General features: G+C 41.7%; 1 protein-coding gene across 1 annotated transcript in view; it reads left to right on the top strand.

Moving 5' to 3' along the window:
* The window catches only part of LOC102451126 (asparaginase and isoaspartyl peptidase 1), a 42,704-nt gene extending 24,273 nt beyond the window's left edge, over window positions 1-18,431 (top strand). The window contains exons 2-5 of the mRNA XM_075923722.2: window positions 4,211-4,365; window positions 9,114-9,232; window positions 11,056-11,166; window positions 14,719-18,431. Coding sequence (XP_075779837.2) covers window positions 4,211-4,365; window positions 9,114-9,232; window positions 11,056-11,141 — 360 coding nt within the window. The 3' untranslated portion in view covers window positions 11,142-11,166; window positions 14,719-18,431. The remainder of the gene's footprint in view (window positions 1-4,210; window positions 4,366-9,113; window positions 9,233-11,055; window positions 11,167-14,718) is intronic.
* The last annotated feature ends 332 nt before the right edge of the window (window positions 18,432-18,763 follow it).

Below are 18,763 nucleotides of genomic sequence, written 5' to 3'. Positions count from 1 at the left end.
GAAATCTGATGAGGTTCAACAAGGACAAGTGCAGAGTCCTGCACTTGGGATGGAAGAATCCCAAGCATAGTTACAAGCTGGGGACCAACCAGTTAAGTAGTAGTTCTTCAGAAAAGGACCTGGGGGTTAAAGTGAATGAGAAGCTGGATATGAGTAAACAGTGTGCCCTTGTAGCCAAGAAGGCTAATGGCATAGTAGGTTGCATTAAGAGGAGCATTGCCAGCAGATCCAGAGATACCATTATTCCTCTTTATTCGGCTTTGGTGAGGCCACATCTGGAGTATTGTGTCCAGTTCTGGGCCCCCCACTACAAAAAGGATGTGGACACATTGGAGAGGGTCCAGCGGAGGGCATCCAAAATGATTAGGGGGCTGGAGCATATGACTTATGAGGAGAGGCTGAGGGAATTGGGTCCCTGTTTAGTCTGCAGAAGTGAAGAGTGAGGGGGGATTTGATAGCAGCCTTCAACTCCCTGAAGGGCGGTTCCAAAGAGGATGGAGAAAAGCTGTTCTCAGTAGTGACAGATGGCACAACAAGGAGCAATGGTCTCAAGTTGTGGTGGGAGAGGTCCAGGTTGGATATTAGGAAAAACTATTTCACTAGGAGGGTGGTTAAGCACTGGAATGGGTTACCTATGGAAGCAGTGGAGTCTCCATCCCTAGAGGTGTTTACGTCTTGGCTTGACAAAGCCCTGGCCGAGTTGATTTAGTTGGGATCGGTCCTGCCTAGAGCAGGGGGCTGTACTTGATGTCCTTCTGAGGTCTCTTCCAGCGATATGGTTCTATGATTCTATGAGAGTACTTGACCCATGACTTCCCGTAAAACAGAATCTAGTAGTGTTTAGAGGTGAAAAGCATTTAGCAGGTTAACGTCTTGAGGCAACAAATCCCTTAGTAGGCAATTCTTATTAATTTTTTATTTGCAGTGAACAGAAATTGAGAACTGATATATAGGGTGTATAAGTGTGAAAATAGCCATATAAAAATTAAAGGGTGATTAGGAATAGATCAGGAAAAAACCCTCAAACAAATTGTGTGATGATTGGAACACTGCTTTACTTGGTTTTCCATGCAATGAGTTAGTTGTGTGAATCACTGCTGTACAGCCTACCTCCCCAGATTCCAGTAGAGAATATAAGCTTCTGAGTGCAGGAGGTATTATCGTTGCTGTGTTCAGTATTGTGTCAGGGTCTTGAATAAACAAATGGCAATCTTTGTCTGAATTCAAGGCAGGCTGCTGAAGTTTTTTAAACTGACACCCATAACTATTTGTTGTTTGCTATCCCAGCCTTGAGACCTTTCTTGTTCATTTTGAAAGCTCCTATTTGTCTCTCTATTATTTATATTCCACTCATTGTCAATATCTGCAATGTTGTTAATTTGACAAGCATGTTCAGGAAGGCACAGAAAAAAGAGGGAGGGAGAAGCATAGTTCTCTAGAGGGAGGGAAGGTTTATTTATCAATATTACTGTTGGTTTTTCTGCTGTAGGCTACACAATAAGATTGTTAATCATATCTTTTAGAAAAGTGCTACATAGAAGGAACACTGAAGACCAGTCCATCCTAGCTAGTAAGAGCTAGCTTAAAGGAACACTTCCCTGTGTTGACAAAGATTCCTTGTTCTGAACCTAGTCTAAGGTGTGAAGGCATTGCCAGGGCAGTGCATTCTGGGAACACCCAAGAGCTGCTTTTGCTAAAGAAACTTTTAAAAATTAAATAATTTAATAAGGCATATAAAATGAAAAGATGGTTGTTTAGATGTTTAATGGTTTCCGATAAAACTGATTTAAAAGAGAATGTTTGCTTCTTAAATAAGTACAGGTAGGGATGTTAAATTACAATTAATTGACCAGTCAAATAGTCGATGGGATTTCCATCGACTAGTCGATAGGCACTTCTGCATTCCTCCTTTGAAATGTACAAGAGCCCCCAACAGGGGCTTTTGTGCATTTCAAAGCTATGGAGCCCATGGTCAGTGGGGGACTCCTCAGCTGACCCCTGGGTTCTGGGGAAATGTCGCACCAAGCCCGAGATCAGCTGAGGAGTCCCCAGCTGATCCCGGGTTCCACAGCTGCCCCTTTGAAATGCGGAGGTGGCATTTCAAAGGGATGGCCGCTGCACAGCTGATCCTGGGCTCAGCTGTGCGGCTCTGCCCCTTTGAAATGCCGAGATGGCGTTTCAAAGGGGCAACGCCTTGAAGCCCGGGATCAGCTGGGGACTCCCCAGCTGATCCTGGGTTCCGTGCAGCATCTCCCCAGCTGACCCTAGGCTCTGCTGAAATGCTGTGGGGTACCTGGGATCAGCTGGGATTCCCCAGCTGACCCTGGCTCTATGGCGCTTCGGCATTTTAAAGGGGAAGCGCTGCACAGCTGAGCCACGATCAGCTGCTACGGCGGCTGCCCCTTTGAAACGCTGCTTTGGGGTTTGAAAGTGGCAGCGCCGCACAACTGATTCCCAGCTCACCTGTGCATTGCTGCCACTTTGAAGTATCCCTTCCCTCTCCCCCTTTGCTGTCTCTATCTCATAGAGGCAGCAAGGGGAGGGAAATGAACTAGTTGATTAGTCCTTAACATCCGTAGCACCGTGATGAGGTTTTCACTGCCCATCTGCTTTATGTTGGAGGGAGGTGGAAGACAGCAGATATTGGAGACAGACTTAACGTTTTCTTTGAAATGCATTTGTGTCTTTCTTCCCACTCTAATTCTCAGAAATTTTTGGATCACAGGTTGCTAGTAGGTTAGTTATAAGGGCAGAGGGGGGCAGTATTGCACAAAGTAAGTTTTGTTCAGCAACGTACATGAGAATTTCTTCATTATCTGAATATGCTGTCTTTATTCTTCTCTCTGACCAATGCCAAGCAGTACAGGTATATCTTCTTTTGTGGGGTCTGGGCATGAGGGGAGACATTTACCTGGCTTGGCACCCTGCTGCAACAGGGAAAGCCTCCAGGGAGCATGCTCTTGTTCCTCCTGGGTGTGTGAGGGTGGAGACCTCAGTTCCGCCCACCCGGGGAACCCAGTGCAGCTGCAGCACTAGACCAGGCTTCTCGCTGGCAGGGCTGCGGGGGGAATGGGGGTAGAAACCCCAACTGTCCCTGCCAGATTAAACTCTGCCACTTCCCTAGCAGGGGAGAGAGCAGCAGCACATGGGGGGGCAGCAGAGCCCAAGCATGCCCCGAGGGGAGGGGAGGGGAGGGCAGCAGAATCTGAGCATGCCCCGAGGAGGGGGCAGCAGAGCCCGAGGGGGGGAGGGCAGCAGAGCCCAAGCACACCCCAGGTGGGGGGACAGCAGAGCCCGAATGTGCCCCAGGTGGGGGGAGGCGGCAGAGCCTGAGCCGGGTTCGACACAGGCAGCAGTTTTAAAACGCCGAGGTCCGGGAGCGGCTCCTCAGCTCACCCCTCCCCTTCCCCGCGGCAACGGCCACTGTAAAAGCTGCCACCTGCATACGTTGAGGAGGAGGAGGCTGCACAGCACCAGAGGCCCCGTGGGACAAGGGCCGTCCTGTACACTGGGGAGGGGGCAGCCACAGCGGGAGCTGCCTCTGGGCTCTGTAGGGGGTGGGAGAGCGGAATTTTTGGGGGGAACCCTGAGTGCCACTTCCTGGAACCTCGGGGTTTCGTGGAGCATCATTTGGGAAACACTGCCCCAGGGAAAAGTTGTCGAGGAAAAAAAAAAAAAGGAGGCTTACGCCTTTAAGGGTGGCCATTTTGAATTCTGTTCTCTCTGCGGCACACACGGAACTGTGCCGCGGGACACACTTTAAGAAACACTGATGTAGATAAACAAAATGTCAATGATTGGTTGGCAAAGGTTACAAAACCAGTTATAAAAAGGATTGCAATAGCAGCTATGTATCCTATCTAGTTTCAGCAAAAGATTGTTATAAGTGAATTCTGTTTTTTTCATCTAATAGTATTAAATTCTTGAAGACCATTATATTCTGTTAATGCTAGTTGTTCTGTGTTGTTTTGGGTTTTTTTTTCATTACTGAATCCTGTTCCACTGAAAAAGCACATGGGAATCTCAACCTACTCCTACTTAAGTCAGTGGAATCTCAGTTGGGGCCACAACTGTCTTTTTATTGATTTTTACAAGAAGTTAAAAAAAACATTTTCTTTGCTTACATTTTTTAAATAATTACATGTTTCTCTAAGACTGTACAAATCTGAACTCTAGCTAGTGTTAAAAGTTTCTCTTTTTTCTCTGTCAGACAGAGCATATGCTGCTGACTGACCATGGGGCAAACCTTTTTGCCAAGGCCATGAATATTCCTGAGATTCCAGGGGAGAAACTTATAACTGAAAGAACCTGGGAGAGATGGAGCAAGAAACTTGAGGCAGATTCTAACCCTCAGGAGGATAAAAAGTAAGTATTGCACAAAAAATGTTACACTCTGATGTCTATCATACACTCATTTGTGGTCTGAGTTAAAAGATGTGGGGGTTTTTTCTAATTAGTAACTATGCAGAGTCACTCTGGGATCTGAAAGCAATTTTTTAGGTTTAATTCTGCCCTGACATACACATGTGCTTCCACATGGTTTTCAGATTATTCCCTCCATGATACATGGGCAACCTTCCATAGGTTTGCTCATGTGTAACTAATGGAATTTGGGGAACAATACTGTTAATGCTGAAGGAGAGAGAGAATCCCGCTCATGCTCACTTAGCAACACAGACCCTCCTCCATTGGCATGCGGGGAAAAACATATCAGCTGAAGTTAGCAGATAGCATTCTGAACAAAACACTGAGCAAATCGGTGAGCAAGGATGTTTCATCTGCATAAAGTCACTCTCCAACGGAGAACTGTGGTTTAAATGAGGTACTGTTTCCTCTGCTAAATTGACAGCCAGACACATGCAGACAATTCATATATCTATCCAGAAGTCTGTGTAACGTAGATAGACTGAGATTTGTTTTAAACTTGATAAAATAAGGAATTTATAATCTACCAAATTTTGCCTAATAGTTCTCATCAGGGGTTGGCAGCCGTACTTGGTCACTGAGAAAACAAGTAGACTAGAAAATGTGCACTGCTAAAACAGCCTAAAAGCCAGGTCTTGGGGATGAGGGAGTGAAATGAAATCATTAGCAGAGGATGGGAAACAGCAGCAGAATGAAAATCATTTCACAGAAATAAACTTTCTATAATAAAATGGGCGGAGAAGAATAATCAACTAGCAAAATGACTGTCCGTTTTAGTGAGGGATGGGGTTTAATAATACTAACTGTGGGTATGTCTACACTACAAAGTTAATTCGAACTAACAGACGTTAGTTCGAATTAACTTTGATAGACGCTACACATACAAACCGCTAGTTCGAACTTAAATCAAACTAGCGGAGAGCTTAATTCGAACTAGGTAAACCTCATTCTACGAGGACTAACGCCTAGTTCGAATTAAGCAGTTCGAATTAAGGGCTGTGTGGCCACTTAATTCGAACTAGTGGGAGGCTAGCCTTCCCCAGCTTTCCCCGGTGGCCACTCTGGGCACCACCAGGGAAACTTGTCTGCCCCCTTCCCGGCCCCGGAGCCCTTAAAGGGGCACGGTCTGGCTACAGTGCCCGTGCCAGGTGCAAGCCTGCCAGCACCCAGCCAGCAGACCCTGCACCTGGCATGGCACAAACCAGCCACCCGCTGCCACCCAGCCCTCCACCTCTTCCCGGACCAGGCTGGCAGCTACCGGGAGCCTGCCCAGGTCCGCAAGAGGTGGGTGCCCACCTGGTCTAGTGCGGAGATCGTGGACCTCATCCACGACCTCTGCACTAGGCACAGGAAAGTGGCTGTCTAGGGCAGGATAGCTGCCAGCCTGGCCACCCAGAAGCAGGTTTGCATGAAAATCAAGGTGGTCCAGTGAGACCCCCGACCCTGAGCCCTGAGCTTAGAATGGCCGTACTGGGTCAGAACAAAAGTCCATCTATCCCAGTAGCCTGTCTGCCGACAGTGGCCAACCCTAGGGACCCTGGAGGGGATGGACCAAAACAATGACCAAGCCATTTGTCTCGTGCCATCCATCTCCAGCCTTCCACAAACAGATGCCAAGGACACCATTTCTACCTCCTGGCTAATACCACTCCATGGACCCAACCTCCATGACTTGATCTAACTTCTCTTTAAACTCTGTTCTAGTTCTAGCCTTCACAGCCTCCTGCAGCAAGGAGTTCCACAGGTTGATTATTTGCTTTGTGAAGAAGAACTTTCTGTTATTAGTTTGAAGCCTGCTACCCATTCCTTTCCTTTGGTGTGCTCTAGTCCTTCTATTATGGGAACTAATGAAGAAATTTTCTTTATGCACCCTCTCCACACCACTCATGCTTTTATAGACCTCTATCATATCCCCCCTCAGTCTCCTCTTTTCTAAGCTGAGAAGTCCCAGTCTCTAGCCTCTCTTCATATGGGACCTGTTCCAAACCCCTGATCATTTTAGTTGCCCTCCCCTCTCCTAACCTCTCTCTTCCCCTCTCCCACCTCCTTTTCCCAGTCTCCCCGAGTTTTGTTAAATAAAGAGAGTTTCTATTTTTGAACACGCGTGTCCTTTATTTTGTACATCAGGAAGGGGGGCTAGGGAGGGGTAAATGGAAGGAGGTGAGGGAGGAATGGGGTACGAGCCCCCGATGGGGGCTCTGCGGGCTCCTCGGGGTGGAAGCTCTCCTGCAGCCCCCCGATTAACTCCCCCCCCCCCGGATGGCAGCCTGCGGCAAGTGCAGCCGGACTGATGGCCGAGTGCTGTGATGTGCCGAGTGTGGGCACTCAGGGCACTCCAAGCCAGGACTGCTTTGCAGGCGGGGAATCCCTGAGAACTGTCTGTCTGGGGTGGGGTCGGGTTCCTTTAAGCACAGCCCTCGGCTAGCCTGAGACAGCAGCTCCACGCTCTAAGTCCTAACCTGATGCCTTGCCGGCACTGCTTCCGGCCATCCTTAACCTCGGTTCAGGGTCCACTCAGTGTGGACATTCTAGTTCGAATTAGCAAAATGCTAATTTGAACTAGTTTTTAGGTCTAGATGCATTAGTTCGAATTAGCTTAGTTCGAATTAACTAATTTGAATTAAGTTAGTTCGAATTAGTGCTGTAGTGTAGACATACCCTGTTAGAGCTTCAGTCTTGTGACTCTGGATGGGAGCAAAAATTCCTTAGACATTGTGTATATATAGAAAGACATTGTATTATGTATTGTTACTTAGCTAATTCTATTAAGTAGCACAGTAACATGACACAGAGTACATCTCAGAAGTCAGTCATGCTCATGCTGTAGACAGGGTGAGAAGATATTCTTAACAAAATACAATCTTACAACAGCATGAACTTTCAACTATAAATAAGGAATCATAGACCACAAATCCCAAAGATGATTGAACCCAGTGAAATTCTAAATCGAAAGACCTTTCAACCATTCTTGTTGCTTTTCACTTACTTTGGACTGACTCAAATAGACTTCAGAGTGATGTAGGAGGTCACTGTTTATGCTGGTTGTGCTGCTTAGATCTTGGGGGTTGTGCTGGAAGATATGTTGATTTGTGTGGTAGGAAGTGAGTGATATGTTCTGCACTAAGGGGTTGTGTGTGTATTTGGGATTATGCATCCTGGTTTTGTTGGATGGGTGGTTTGGAAGGCCAAGTAATCTGCCATCTGTGCTGTCTCCCTGATACAACCAATGCAACTGTTACATATAAATTAGCTGTAGAGTAAGTGGTGGATGGTTGAGTTACTTCCAGTATCACAGTGGTCTAGACCACTTGAAGTGACATTGATACATGTCTTACTGTAGCCTGTACCACTGGGTATAATGTGTAAATTCTAAAGCACCGTGAAGATGAAAACAGGATGGCAACAGATTGCAAAACTCAGAGATATGATTCAACATGGTGATATTCTGAATAAAGAGCTCTCTGCCATGTTTGTAGCTGTTTCTATCGCTTCACACTGACTCAGACATTTTAGGTTGCAGAATGACAATCCTGGAATGTAATTTTATAGATTGTCATCCATGAAATGAGACTGTAAAATTCAGGCCATATATCACTGTTGATCTCCCAGTGGCATAAGGACACTTTCACAGACTAAGGGTAGAGTGAAGTATCTTAACTTTGTTAGTAAAGTTACTGTTTCATTCAACAATTCGGGCGGAGGGGGCAGAGAGGGATGCAGGGAATTTTAAAGATTCCTGCTATTTCTTTATTCATTTCTCTTTTTGCATGTATCATCACTAGGGGTACATCTAGACTGCTTTCCTCTTCCGAAAGAGGAAATGTAAATGAAGCACTGATTAGTATATTCTCACGCTTCATTTGCATATCCTCTTCCGACCCTTTTTGCAGAAGAGGTTTTTTTGCCAAAAAAACTCAGTCTAGATGTGTCTTTTTCATGAAAAACCCCTTTTTCGAAAACCCGTATTCTTCAAAAAATGAGGTTTAAGGTTCTTTCAAAAAAGGGGGTTTTTTTCCCCACAAAAGAGCTGCATCTAGACTGTTTTTTAGCCAAAAACACCTCTTCCGCAAAAATGGTCGGAAGATGATATGCAAATTAAGCATGAGAATATGCTAATCAGCGCTTCATCTGCATTTCCTCTTTTGGAAGAGGAAAGCAGTCTAGATGTACCCTAGGATTCAGAGCTCTTGCAGTTGAGACAATGGAGGCAGTTCCTAGTATCTGAGTTGCTGTTTTAGGCTAAAGTATAGCTTCAGTGGATCCCATTTGAAAGATTATCTTCACAGTCAGGAGAGCTAAGAATGTTTTTTATTCTTTCCAAATGAAAGTTTTCAGATTGTATTATATAAATTTATCCTGGAGAGATCCCATAAACAGATCAAGTGGGCCAAGAGTTTGACATCTGTGCTATTAATTATAAGGTTGATACTATGCCAGAATTGTTACATATTGCTTGTTATCTGAAATGGATAGTGGTTTTTCATAATGAAACTTCCTATGTCAAAATCCTCCACACTGCTATGAAAATGAAGTGATTCTGACATGAGGTTAGATTAAAGTTAATGACATTCAATTGTAGACTTCTGTTGTAATCTCACATTTTTAAAAGCTACCTGCAGAATGGACACAATATGCTTTGGCAAGTATTCTTAACTCTGCCTAATTCTGTGAAATATTATTCTTGGCAGAGAATCTGGAACAGTTGGTGCTGTTGCTATAGACAATGAAGGAAATGTAGCTTGTGCAACATCAACTGGAGGACTCTCTAATAAACTCGTTGGCCGAGTCGGTGATTCAGCATGCATAGGTATGGGTAAATGAAATCAGTTAACATTCCTATTTTCTATTATTGAAATAAAACATTGACACTAACTGATCAAGAATTGAGGCTTAAATTTAAATATACTAACATGAGTCAATTTATTATGTTAATGACTGCTTTGACACAACCAGGAAGGTGCAAATGAGAGTAGATGTTTTGCACTTACTCTCCAACTTTCTGTTAAGTCTGAACAAACAGAAATAAGAGACACTCTCCCCCCCCTTTCTCTGGAAACAATATGGCCTGGGTTTTCCCTATCATGTGCCTTCTCATCATACTGTAATACTCTTGTGCATAAACCAAAAGCTCATATGCTATGTTCCCTTGCAACACAGGCAATATAGCCACCTGTTCCTCTTTAAAGCACTGTCTATTAATTGCTCAGAGTTTGCTTAATTCAAGAGTTTTCCAAAGAAAGCAGTTAAAACTAATGTGAAAAATTAACTGAATGCATCAGATTCTTCTCCATCTTATACTATTGTATATCAGATGCAACTCCAATTGTAGTCAGTGGAGTTTCGTTAGAGCAATGAAAATTTAACTAGAAGTCTCCAAAATGACTGGCAAATTACTTCACTCTTATTTAAAGCTTTGACTCTTTCAGTAAGTTTCTGCCACAGAAAGCATGGTGGTGGGGAGAAGAATACATAGTCTTATAAAATGCCCCTATTTCCTGAACAACGTCTGCCCCTACTCAGTCTCCCAATGTTTGGCAAGGGTGATGTCATTCTCTTGTGTCTCTCCTGTGGTCTGCAGGAATAAGGCCTCAAAAGTCTGGCCTTTAAGGGGCCTGGAGGAGTCTCATGTTCAACAATATTATTTACCAGGACTTTTTTTAATTCTTGTAGTATCAGCTTTTTTAATGTTCATTTTGCAAGAGGAGGCACGCCATTCATTAAAAGGAGCATGCATGAAACCATGTCTGTTCCGAATGCAAGATTGCCTACTGCTTTTTTTAAATTCAAATCATTTTAAAATTTAAAAGGGTTGATAATTTGACTTAGTTTTTCAGGGTTCCTGACATTGTAACTATTAAATTGTGTCATTCACAAGCCCTGAACTGACTTAACCCCCTCTGTTCCACAAAAATAGTGAGTGGTTGTTCTAGGTCAGAGCTAAGATATTAGGTGGCTGTAGACCCCTATCTTTGGTGCTGGTTCCAGCAGCTCTCGAGAGACACAAACACCGATTGCTTAAGCATGGTACCTCTCAATCAGCAGGTTTGCTGCCCTGCTAGATCAATGCAGCCTTTTTAATTTACAAAGCCAACTTGGAAGTGGCTCTCCTGTTCAGTTTTTTCTCTCCTATAGAATCTTGATTCTTCTACCTCTTATCACCTCTCTGCTGTCCATTGGTCAGCATATTCATGCAGGACACCTCCCCAGCCAGTTAGTCATCAGTGCAAGTCCAACTGCCTCATTTCTTCTACTTGTGGCTTCCTAATTCCCCACCATCACCTTACCTATCTTTCTACCCTGTTTTTCCTGCATTCCTTCACTTCCATATACTTGCCACAGATCTGGCTACTGTTAATGCTCACTCCTTCATAATCCAATATCAGGCTTTCCACTGTTGCTCCTTTCCCATTATGCCATTATCTTTCCAACCCTGTAACTTGGCAACCAACTTCTTCCAGCTGTTACTGACATCTTTCACACTGTTTCTGAAACTGAGGAAAAAATCAGACACAAGAGGGCCAAATAGCTCCTCCAGAACTTTAGAAATTGGCCTGTAATTTGAAATTACGCATTGCTTGTAATTGTCATTTGCTATAAAGCTTATTATTCTCATTTTTTCTCTTTGAGTAGGAAGTGGAGGCTACGCGGATAACCATGTTGGTGCCGTATCTACCACAGGGCATGGAGAAAGCATGATGAAAGTGGTCCTAGCCTGACTTGTTCTCTATCACATGGAACAAGGTACATTCTAAACTTTCCAGTTAGATGAGGGAAAGTAAGACTGGAATTAAATGCTTTATGTAAATTATACTCTTAGAAAGCATTGCCCTCCCCCAAAAAGCTTCCCAGCCATTTATGGGTGGATTATTTCAAAACAAGAACAGTATCATAAGACTAAAAGTGCAAATCAGATTCCAACTGTGTTCTTTGAATATCAAGTAGCATGGATATTTTTGTTCCATCATGTTTTAGATACAGCATAAAGCCTTTCTTTTACAATTTTAAGTAATCTCATGATCAGAGAATTGGAAAAATGCAAATGTAAGGACGTATTAGTAAAAAATGAGTACAAATAAAGGAAAACAAAAGAAGCTTAGAGACTTCACAAACTGTAATAATTCATTCCTATGAATTGTTTGGAGCAACTGAAATTTTACATTATTCTCTCTGTTCTAAAAGGAATTCCACATGACTGCATTTTCATTTTATTTTGGAAAGTGTACTAAACTGTATGTTAAATAGACCAGGTGCATATATGGTAAACAACTGGCATGGAGTATCTCATCTCACTGTAACACAATCTAACTATGGATGACTCTTTAAAGCTTTACCTTCCTCAGTTAGAATGTCATCCAAACCCTTGCTTATATTACAGCCTGTAAACAATCAGACAACATACTTATGTTCCATGGAGTTACAGAACCATTAATGTAGACATCACTGCTATTTTTAGAATATGGTTCACAAGTGCTAATGAGCAATAACTTTTCAGACTCTTACCAGAATCTGAATTGCAGTAGAACATTTTTAATTTACATTCTTATTCATAAGAGAAATGTGAAACAAGATGGCAAGTAACAGCTGAGAAGATTTCTGTAACTGCTTCATGTTTTGTAATCCCTACATACGCTATTCATGGTTCATTCTTAGCAGAGCCAAGAGAAAATATCAGTGTAAAATATAATACTCTGCACAGCTTGTTCTGCAAAGCCCTAACATGGCACAGCCCCATCTCACAGTCCTGTTTCATTAGAGTTCATTCCTTTCATAAATTATCTTCCAGGCTTAAATTTACCGTAAAGAGCCAGGCTCTTTTCTCACTTACCCTAGTTTTACAGTGGAGTGACTCTATTATTTTCAATGAAGTTACACTTTATTTATGCTAGTCTTACAGGAGAACCACACTAAAATCCTTTTAAAACATTCTAAATGTCTTAGTGTATAGCATAAAACCATTGCTAGCTTGCCACCACTCAGCCTTCCCTGAAATGTTCAGGAGCAACCCAGGTTCCAGGCAAAGACTCCAGCAAATGAGCAATTCCTCAGCATTTCAAAAAAGAGCCAAAGCTCAATCCTAAAGTTATTACTTTGAGACCTTGAACTGCCAACTGAAGCAAAATATTTAATAACCCTAAAATAAGCCTGTGTGTACACACAGGGGAGAAATGTTCTAAGTCACCTAAATGGCTTTGATGCCTACATGACACTGACTGTTGATGAGGCTTCTAAATGTCTAATTCATTTTTGAAAATTAGGATTTAGACTCCTAAAGATAGAAAACAAGTATCTTAGAATATCAGTCTTGCATATAATGCATCCATGAAGTGTAAAGAATGGCTGGCTGTACCTTTAACATATTTCTTTTGCGGAGAATCTTATTTCTGTTTCCTCAGTATTTGAAAGAATATTTTGAGCAGAGTGTTTAATTAGTTTCCTCCATTTTGCTGAGTGAGATTGCAAGTTCATGTAAGTTCTTCTTGTCATGTGCAATCTGTGACTTGTTTGGGGAAAAAAAATTATTTTAACAGCTATTGGAATTTCTGCCTTATGGTAGCAGCTGTTGCCTTGGTGAAAAGCTGATCTTGTTGAAGTCAGTGGCAAAATTCCCATTGACTTCAATAGTCAGGACTTCACCATAGTGTTTGAGAATGGATTTCCATCTTGCCAGAAAGAGAAAGTTTGAATGAGGGCTATGTATATAACCAGAAGTTGCATTGTTTATGCCCGTGTGTGTACCAACACAGCTGCTTTAGTTCACAATATTAAGATCAAGTACCACGGCATTTCTAAAGACAAATGAAGAGTTACAACTTGTGAACAACTACACAACAACTATTAACAAATTTCTGTGTAAGACATACTGTTCTTCTATTCTGTTTATAAAGTGCTTCCATTAGTAGGGGTTGTATGTGGTAAAGAATCTGGGCTGTGGTGTCAGTGCATAGCCCAGTAACAATATAAAGGCTGGTACCTAAAGTAGCATCAGCATCCATATTACTCGAGTTAATCAAATAGAATCACACTCCAAGTACCTCAGCATTCATTGGTCTAACTTTGTAGGGGATTCCCACGGTGATGGATGTTTCAATTCAGTTCTCCAAGCGTTTTTTCCTAGGCACTTGGATGACTGGTTCTTGCTCTCATGTTCAGGGTCTGACTTATCACTATATATGGTGATGGGAAGGCATTTTCATTCAAATCAGATTGGAAAAGACCTTGGAGAGTTATTTTTGTGTTTCTTGATTTTTAGGGGCTTTTTAGTTGGTTGATGGTGGGGTGTGTTGCCTTTCTTTGCAGCCTGTGGGTATGGTCACTTGTGGGGACTTCAGGCATGGTGCATCTCAGTCCTGCCTATTCTCTGCCTGTGGCACATAATAGCCTAATCTCCTTTGGTCAACTTTTGATCACAGGGTTCTGTGTGGGTACTAGGAAAGTGGGTGGCCTGTGATATACAGGATGTCTGACTTGCTGATCTGATTGTTCCCATCACTTTAAATTTTCATGCTATGAATTATTGTGAGTGTTCAAGTCATAAATGTATTAGACAGAAATTCCTAGAAATTTCACTAAACTGGGAAGTTCACCAGTTATTTTAAGTCAAAAAGACTGAAAGCTCAGAATAATTGAGTAGCTACATAAACCTGGTCTCTGCAGTATTACTACAGCATAGCAGCTATTTGCAGCTGTTCACATCCCTCCCATAAACAAAGCATTTTCCAGCCATTGCACTTGTAATTTCTTGGGCATTTAGTAAAGGAAAGAAATTCAGGGCCTGGTTCTTCAGAGAATGATCATAGAATCATAGAATAATAGGACTGGAAGGGACCTCGAGAGGTCATCGAGTCCAGCCCCCCGCCCTCAAGGCAGGACCAAGGTCCGTCTACACCATCCCTGACAGATGTCTATCTAACCTGTTCTTAAATATCTCCAGAGAGGGAGATTCCACCACCTCCCTTGGCAATATTTATTCCAATATTTGACCACCCTGACAGGAATTTTTTCCTAATGTCCAATCTAAACCTCCCCTGCTGCACTTTAAGCCCATTACTCCTTGTCCTGTCCTCAGTAACCAAGAGGAACAAATTTTCTCCTTCCTTCTTGTGACACCCTTTTAGATATTTGAAAACCACTATCATGTCCCCCCTTAATCTTCTTTTTTCCAAACTAAACAAGCCCAGTTCATGAAGCCTGGCTTCATAGGTCATGATGTCTAAAGAGAACTTTGTCACTGACTTCTGTAGAACCCGAACCAAATACTGCTTGATTATCATTCTTCTGTGTTCTTGTTTTCAGGAATGACACTGGAGAAAGCTGCTGACACTGCATTGAATTACATGAAAACAAGGGTGGGTGGATTAGGAGGTGTCATAGTTGTCAGTAATTCAGGGGACTGGACAGCAAGGTTCTCCACCAAACAGATGTCCTGGGCTACAGTGAAGGATGATTGGTTGCAATATGGCATTTACACTGGAGAGATGCATACAAGCTCTGTTGCAGAAGCACTTGGATCCAAGTAATTCTGGGGATGAAGAAGAGTAGAGAGTACAGCAGGACAACGATGGGGAGCAGTGAAAGTGGATGTTATCTTTCTGAAAGTTGTCACCTGCTATTATTAATGTTTTCAGAATTCACCACATTTTACAAGCAAACTGAGACCCAATCAGAGGCACTGGGCTTCAAGATGATGGATGTGGACATAATGGTCATTTGAATGTCTCTCGAGAACACCAGGGCTGGTTTCTTCTTTTCAAAATCAAGATAGAGTATGGGCATGCAGAAGGGCATCCCCTCATGTCAGTACCTGGTGCAGCAGGCTCTCTTCATGTGGCAGCCTCTGCTGACAGTTGCTCCAGCCCTGTAGCAGCCAGCCTCTTCTTATGACTCAGCCCCTCCAGCCAGGTCCTTCCCTTTTCAGGGTAGAGAAGTCAAACAGATAACCTAGTGTCCTTACAAAAGGTTTTCAGCTCAGATTCTGGCCCCATGTGGTTTTTAGAGTTGCTTATCTGAGGAATATCGAAAGTTCTTTTCCACTTGTGTGAGGGGCTTCATGCCACCTTCCCTGATGTCTAGCAGACCCAGATCCTGCCTTTTTTTTAATCAAAACTCACCCCACTGAAGCTTGTTCATTCCTAATGGCTGTGTCTTACCTGGCCTCTTGCCAGACTTCTCTATTCAGATGAGGATCCCAAGGCCAGCATTCTTCCTGGACTTCCTCCTTGACCTTTAGGTTCTTGCTACTCTCTTGTATCTGAAGAGTGAATGCAGAATTCTTCACTCTCTCCAAAGCCTCAATTCTTTCTTTTTCTTTATGCTTCCTGTTTTATGATGAAGCAATCTCAAGGCTATCTTGTCACCTGTAGCAGTTTTTGCATAAGCAAAATCTATATCCTCTCACCCAGTACTGGATTCTTAAAAAAAAATCCAAAAATATTTCTTAATGCTTCCCCACTTTCTCGGTACTCAGCAGTCCTTTCAGACTATATTCTTTTACTTTGGGGGTGTGTCAAAGAAAAATTCTTTCTGAAGAATTATGTAGCTGCCCCTGAATTGCCACAGGAGATGTTCAACTATTTTTTTGACTTTGCATATATCCATAACTTGTTTTTGTGCTTGTTTAGTAAATGTAAATTATCATTCAGGTCACAGTGGCCTGCTAACACTCTAAATATATAGCTACTTCACTTTTTCTATCATAACTATTAAGTATACCATTATCCTCAAGTTTAGGACATATTTCATAGTACCTTCGTCCTTTTTTCGGTGTGGTCTATAGCTCTTGACATTCTTTCTTCAATTGTCTCTTAACCAAATTTTTGAAATCCTGTTTCAGAGGGCTTTCTGTGTTAATCTATTTTTAAGGCATTTTTCATGGCTTTATCTGCCACTTTGTTGTCCAATATCTTAGCATGTATAGGAATCCACATTATTATGATATGAATACCTAGTTTTACTCTTTAGTTAAGAATAATTGAACCATTTCTGCTCTCCTAGGCTCCCTTTCAAATCACCATTATCTCTGATAAAGTGTCATAACTGCACATATATCCCTTATCCATGTGACTGCCAACAGGTATGCTTATCAATTCGCTCATCATAATGACCACAAAATTGGATAATTTCATAGATCTCTTAATTCTAGATTCAGGGATACAAAAGGCCCTTTTCAAGTTGTGGTCTCATCTCTAAAGCAGTCAGCATAAATTTTTCAAAGCTGATCCCATTTGCCATGTATAAACTTATAAATCATTGCCGTCATGTTTGATGGTCCTGCTCTTACCTTTGTTGTATAATTTTAAATCCACAACTGGAGAGTGAGCCATCCAGTAATAGTTTAATTTCCAATAAATAAGGATTTTAATTTCTTCCAGACCTTCCTTTTCCACACACCTTTTGTCTCCATTAGCATTTGAGAGTTTGTGGCACCTGGTTACTTATTGTCTACTTAATTTCCAACTGTCCTCATTCATTTAGTACTATTTACTCTTTCCATTAACCTTAGCCCAAAAGATTAAATCTAAGAATTTCATCCTGGCATTATAGGTATTTCGCTAGTTGCTACCTGTAGCACACACAAGAGAGTTATAATACTTGCACAACAATTCATAGCTTGGGCTTGTATTGGCTCTGATTTTTTGTGAGTCTGTGTTTTGTTATTAGAAGTTGAACTTAGTATCCATAATTTGTAACTGATCTTATTAATGCCCTATATAGCATTAACAGGTTTTTTTTCATATCTGTACCCCTTGTTCCTGGTAATACTTAAAAGCAGATTCATCCTATCTGTTCAGTTAGTTTTGATATTATCTATGACCCTTCCAAGTTAATGTATTGAATATAACTGCTAAAAATGTAAACTTTTGAACCTATCTGACTTTTTCTTTATATAGGGAGAAATCCCATCCTTCCTCAGTTTTCCTTTTTGATGAACAAGTGAGAGCCTAAATCTCCAACTGCTCATTAGTTCCCTCCACAGCTATCTTAAAACTTCTATGTTTGGCCCATATATCACCATCATCTGCACTAGACTAACACTTATTCCTGCCTGTATACTAGCCAAAGATCATTAATAATAATGTTAAATAGGGTTGGGTTGATCACACTCCCCTATGAAATGCCATTAGAAAATTTATAAACATTTAACTTAAAGCCGCCCCTATCTGACATGTATGGTTCTAACATTTAAGCAGTTTCTTATCAACCAGAACATTCTTCCTCTTAATCCAACTGTGGCTAGTTTATACAGCAAGCTTCCCTCTATGGTATACCATGCATTTTTCAGTCTCCAAAACACAACTATCAAACTTTGTTTGGTATTTGTTTCTAATTTTACAATATGATCAACTTTGCATCTTCCTGTCCTGAAACCACTTTGGCTATGTCTAGACTGCAAGCCTCTTTCGAAAGAGGCTCTTTCGAAAGATACTTTCGAAAGAGCCTCTTTCGAAAGAGAGCGTCTAGACTGCACGTTGAACTTTCGAAAAAGCGGCTTGCTTTTTCGAAAGAAAGCATCCAGTGAGTCTGGATGCTCTCTTTTGAAGAAGCCCTATTTACATTGAAGAACGCCTTCTTTCGAAAGAGGAACTTTCGAAAGAAGGCGTTCTTCCTCGTGAAATGAGGTTTACCGCCATCGAAAGAAAAGCCACGTTCTTTCGATTTAATTTCGAAAGAACGCGGCTTGAGTCTGGACGCAGGGGAAGTTTTTTCGGAAAAAGGCTACTTTTCCCGAAAAAACCCCTGAGTCTGGACACAGCCTTTGTTACACAGTTTATATTTCATTTTTTCCATGTATGCTACTAATCTCTCTCATTTATCAGTCTTATAATGTTGTCTTCACAGGATGTGAGGGCAATAGATCTGTATGCATAAGGTCTTTGCATAATTTACTAGGTTTTCCAATCTGTATAAATCACCACTTGCTTCCACTCTGCTGCTAGTATGCCTTTTCCATACTTTCCATATATTCCATAATTTCAACAAAATAAACTTTTTTCTGGTAAGTGTTTCAAGCATGGCAGCACAGGTACTATCCTTACTTAGCAAACTGCATTTTTACTTTTACCTGTAGCTTTTTTAAAAATTCCTGTAAATGTACATTTTCATTTATTCTGTATATTCTACCCTGTCATGTAAGAGCTCATCCATTTTTTTTAGCAAACATTTTTGTTCACAAAGTTCCTTTCTTTGATTTGTCACTACTAATTTTTTGAACTCTTTTTTACTAAAATATTCATTTTTTTCATAAGTAAGAATTTTCAACTTTATCATTTACTATAAGACTAGGTATATATTTGTTTTTATTTCATATTCCATTCATTCTTTTAACTTGTTTATCCATATC

Source organism: Pelodiscus sinensis, chromosome 3 (assembly GCF_052426305.1).
Source record: "Pelodiscus sinensis isolate ZL-2025 chromosome 3, ASM5242630v1, whole genome shotgun sequence".
Lineage (NCBI taxonomy): Eukaryota > Metazoa > Chordata > Testudines > Trionychidae > Pelodiscus > Pelodiscus sinensis.
The sequence above is the reverse complement of the archived record's forward strand: the minus strand, read 5'-3'. Positions and strand labels throughout refer to the sequence as shown.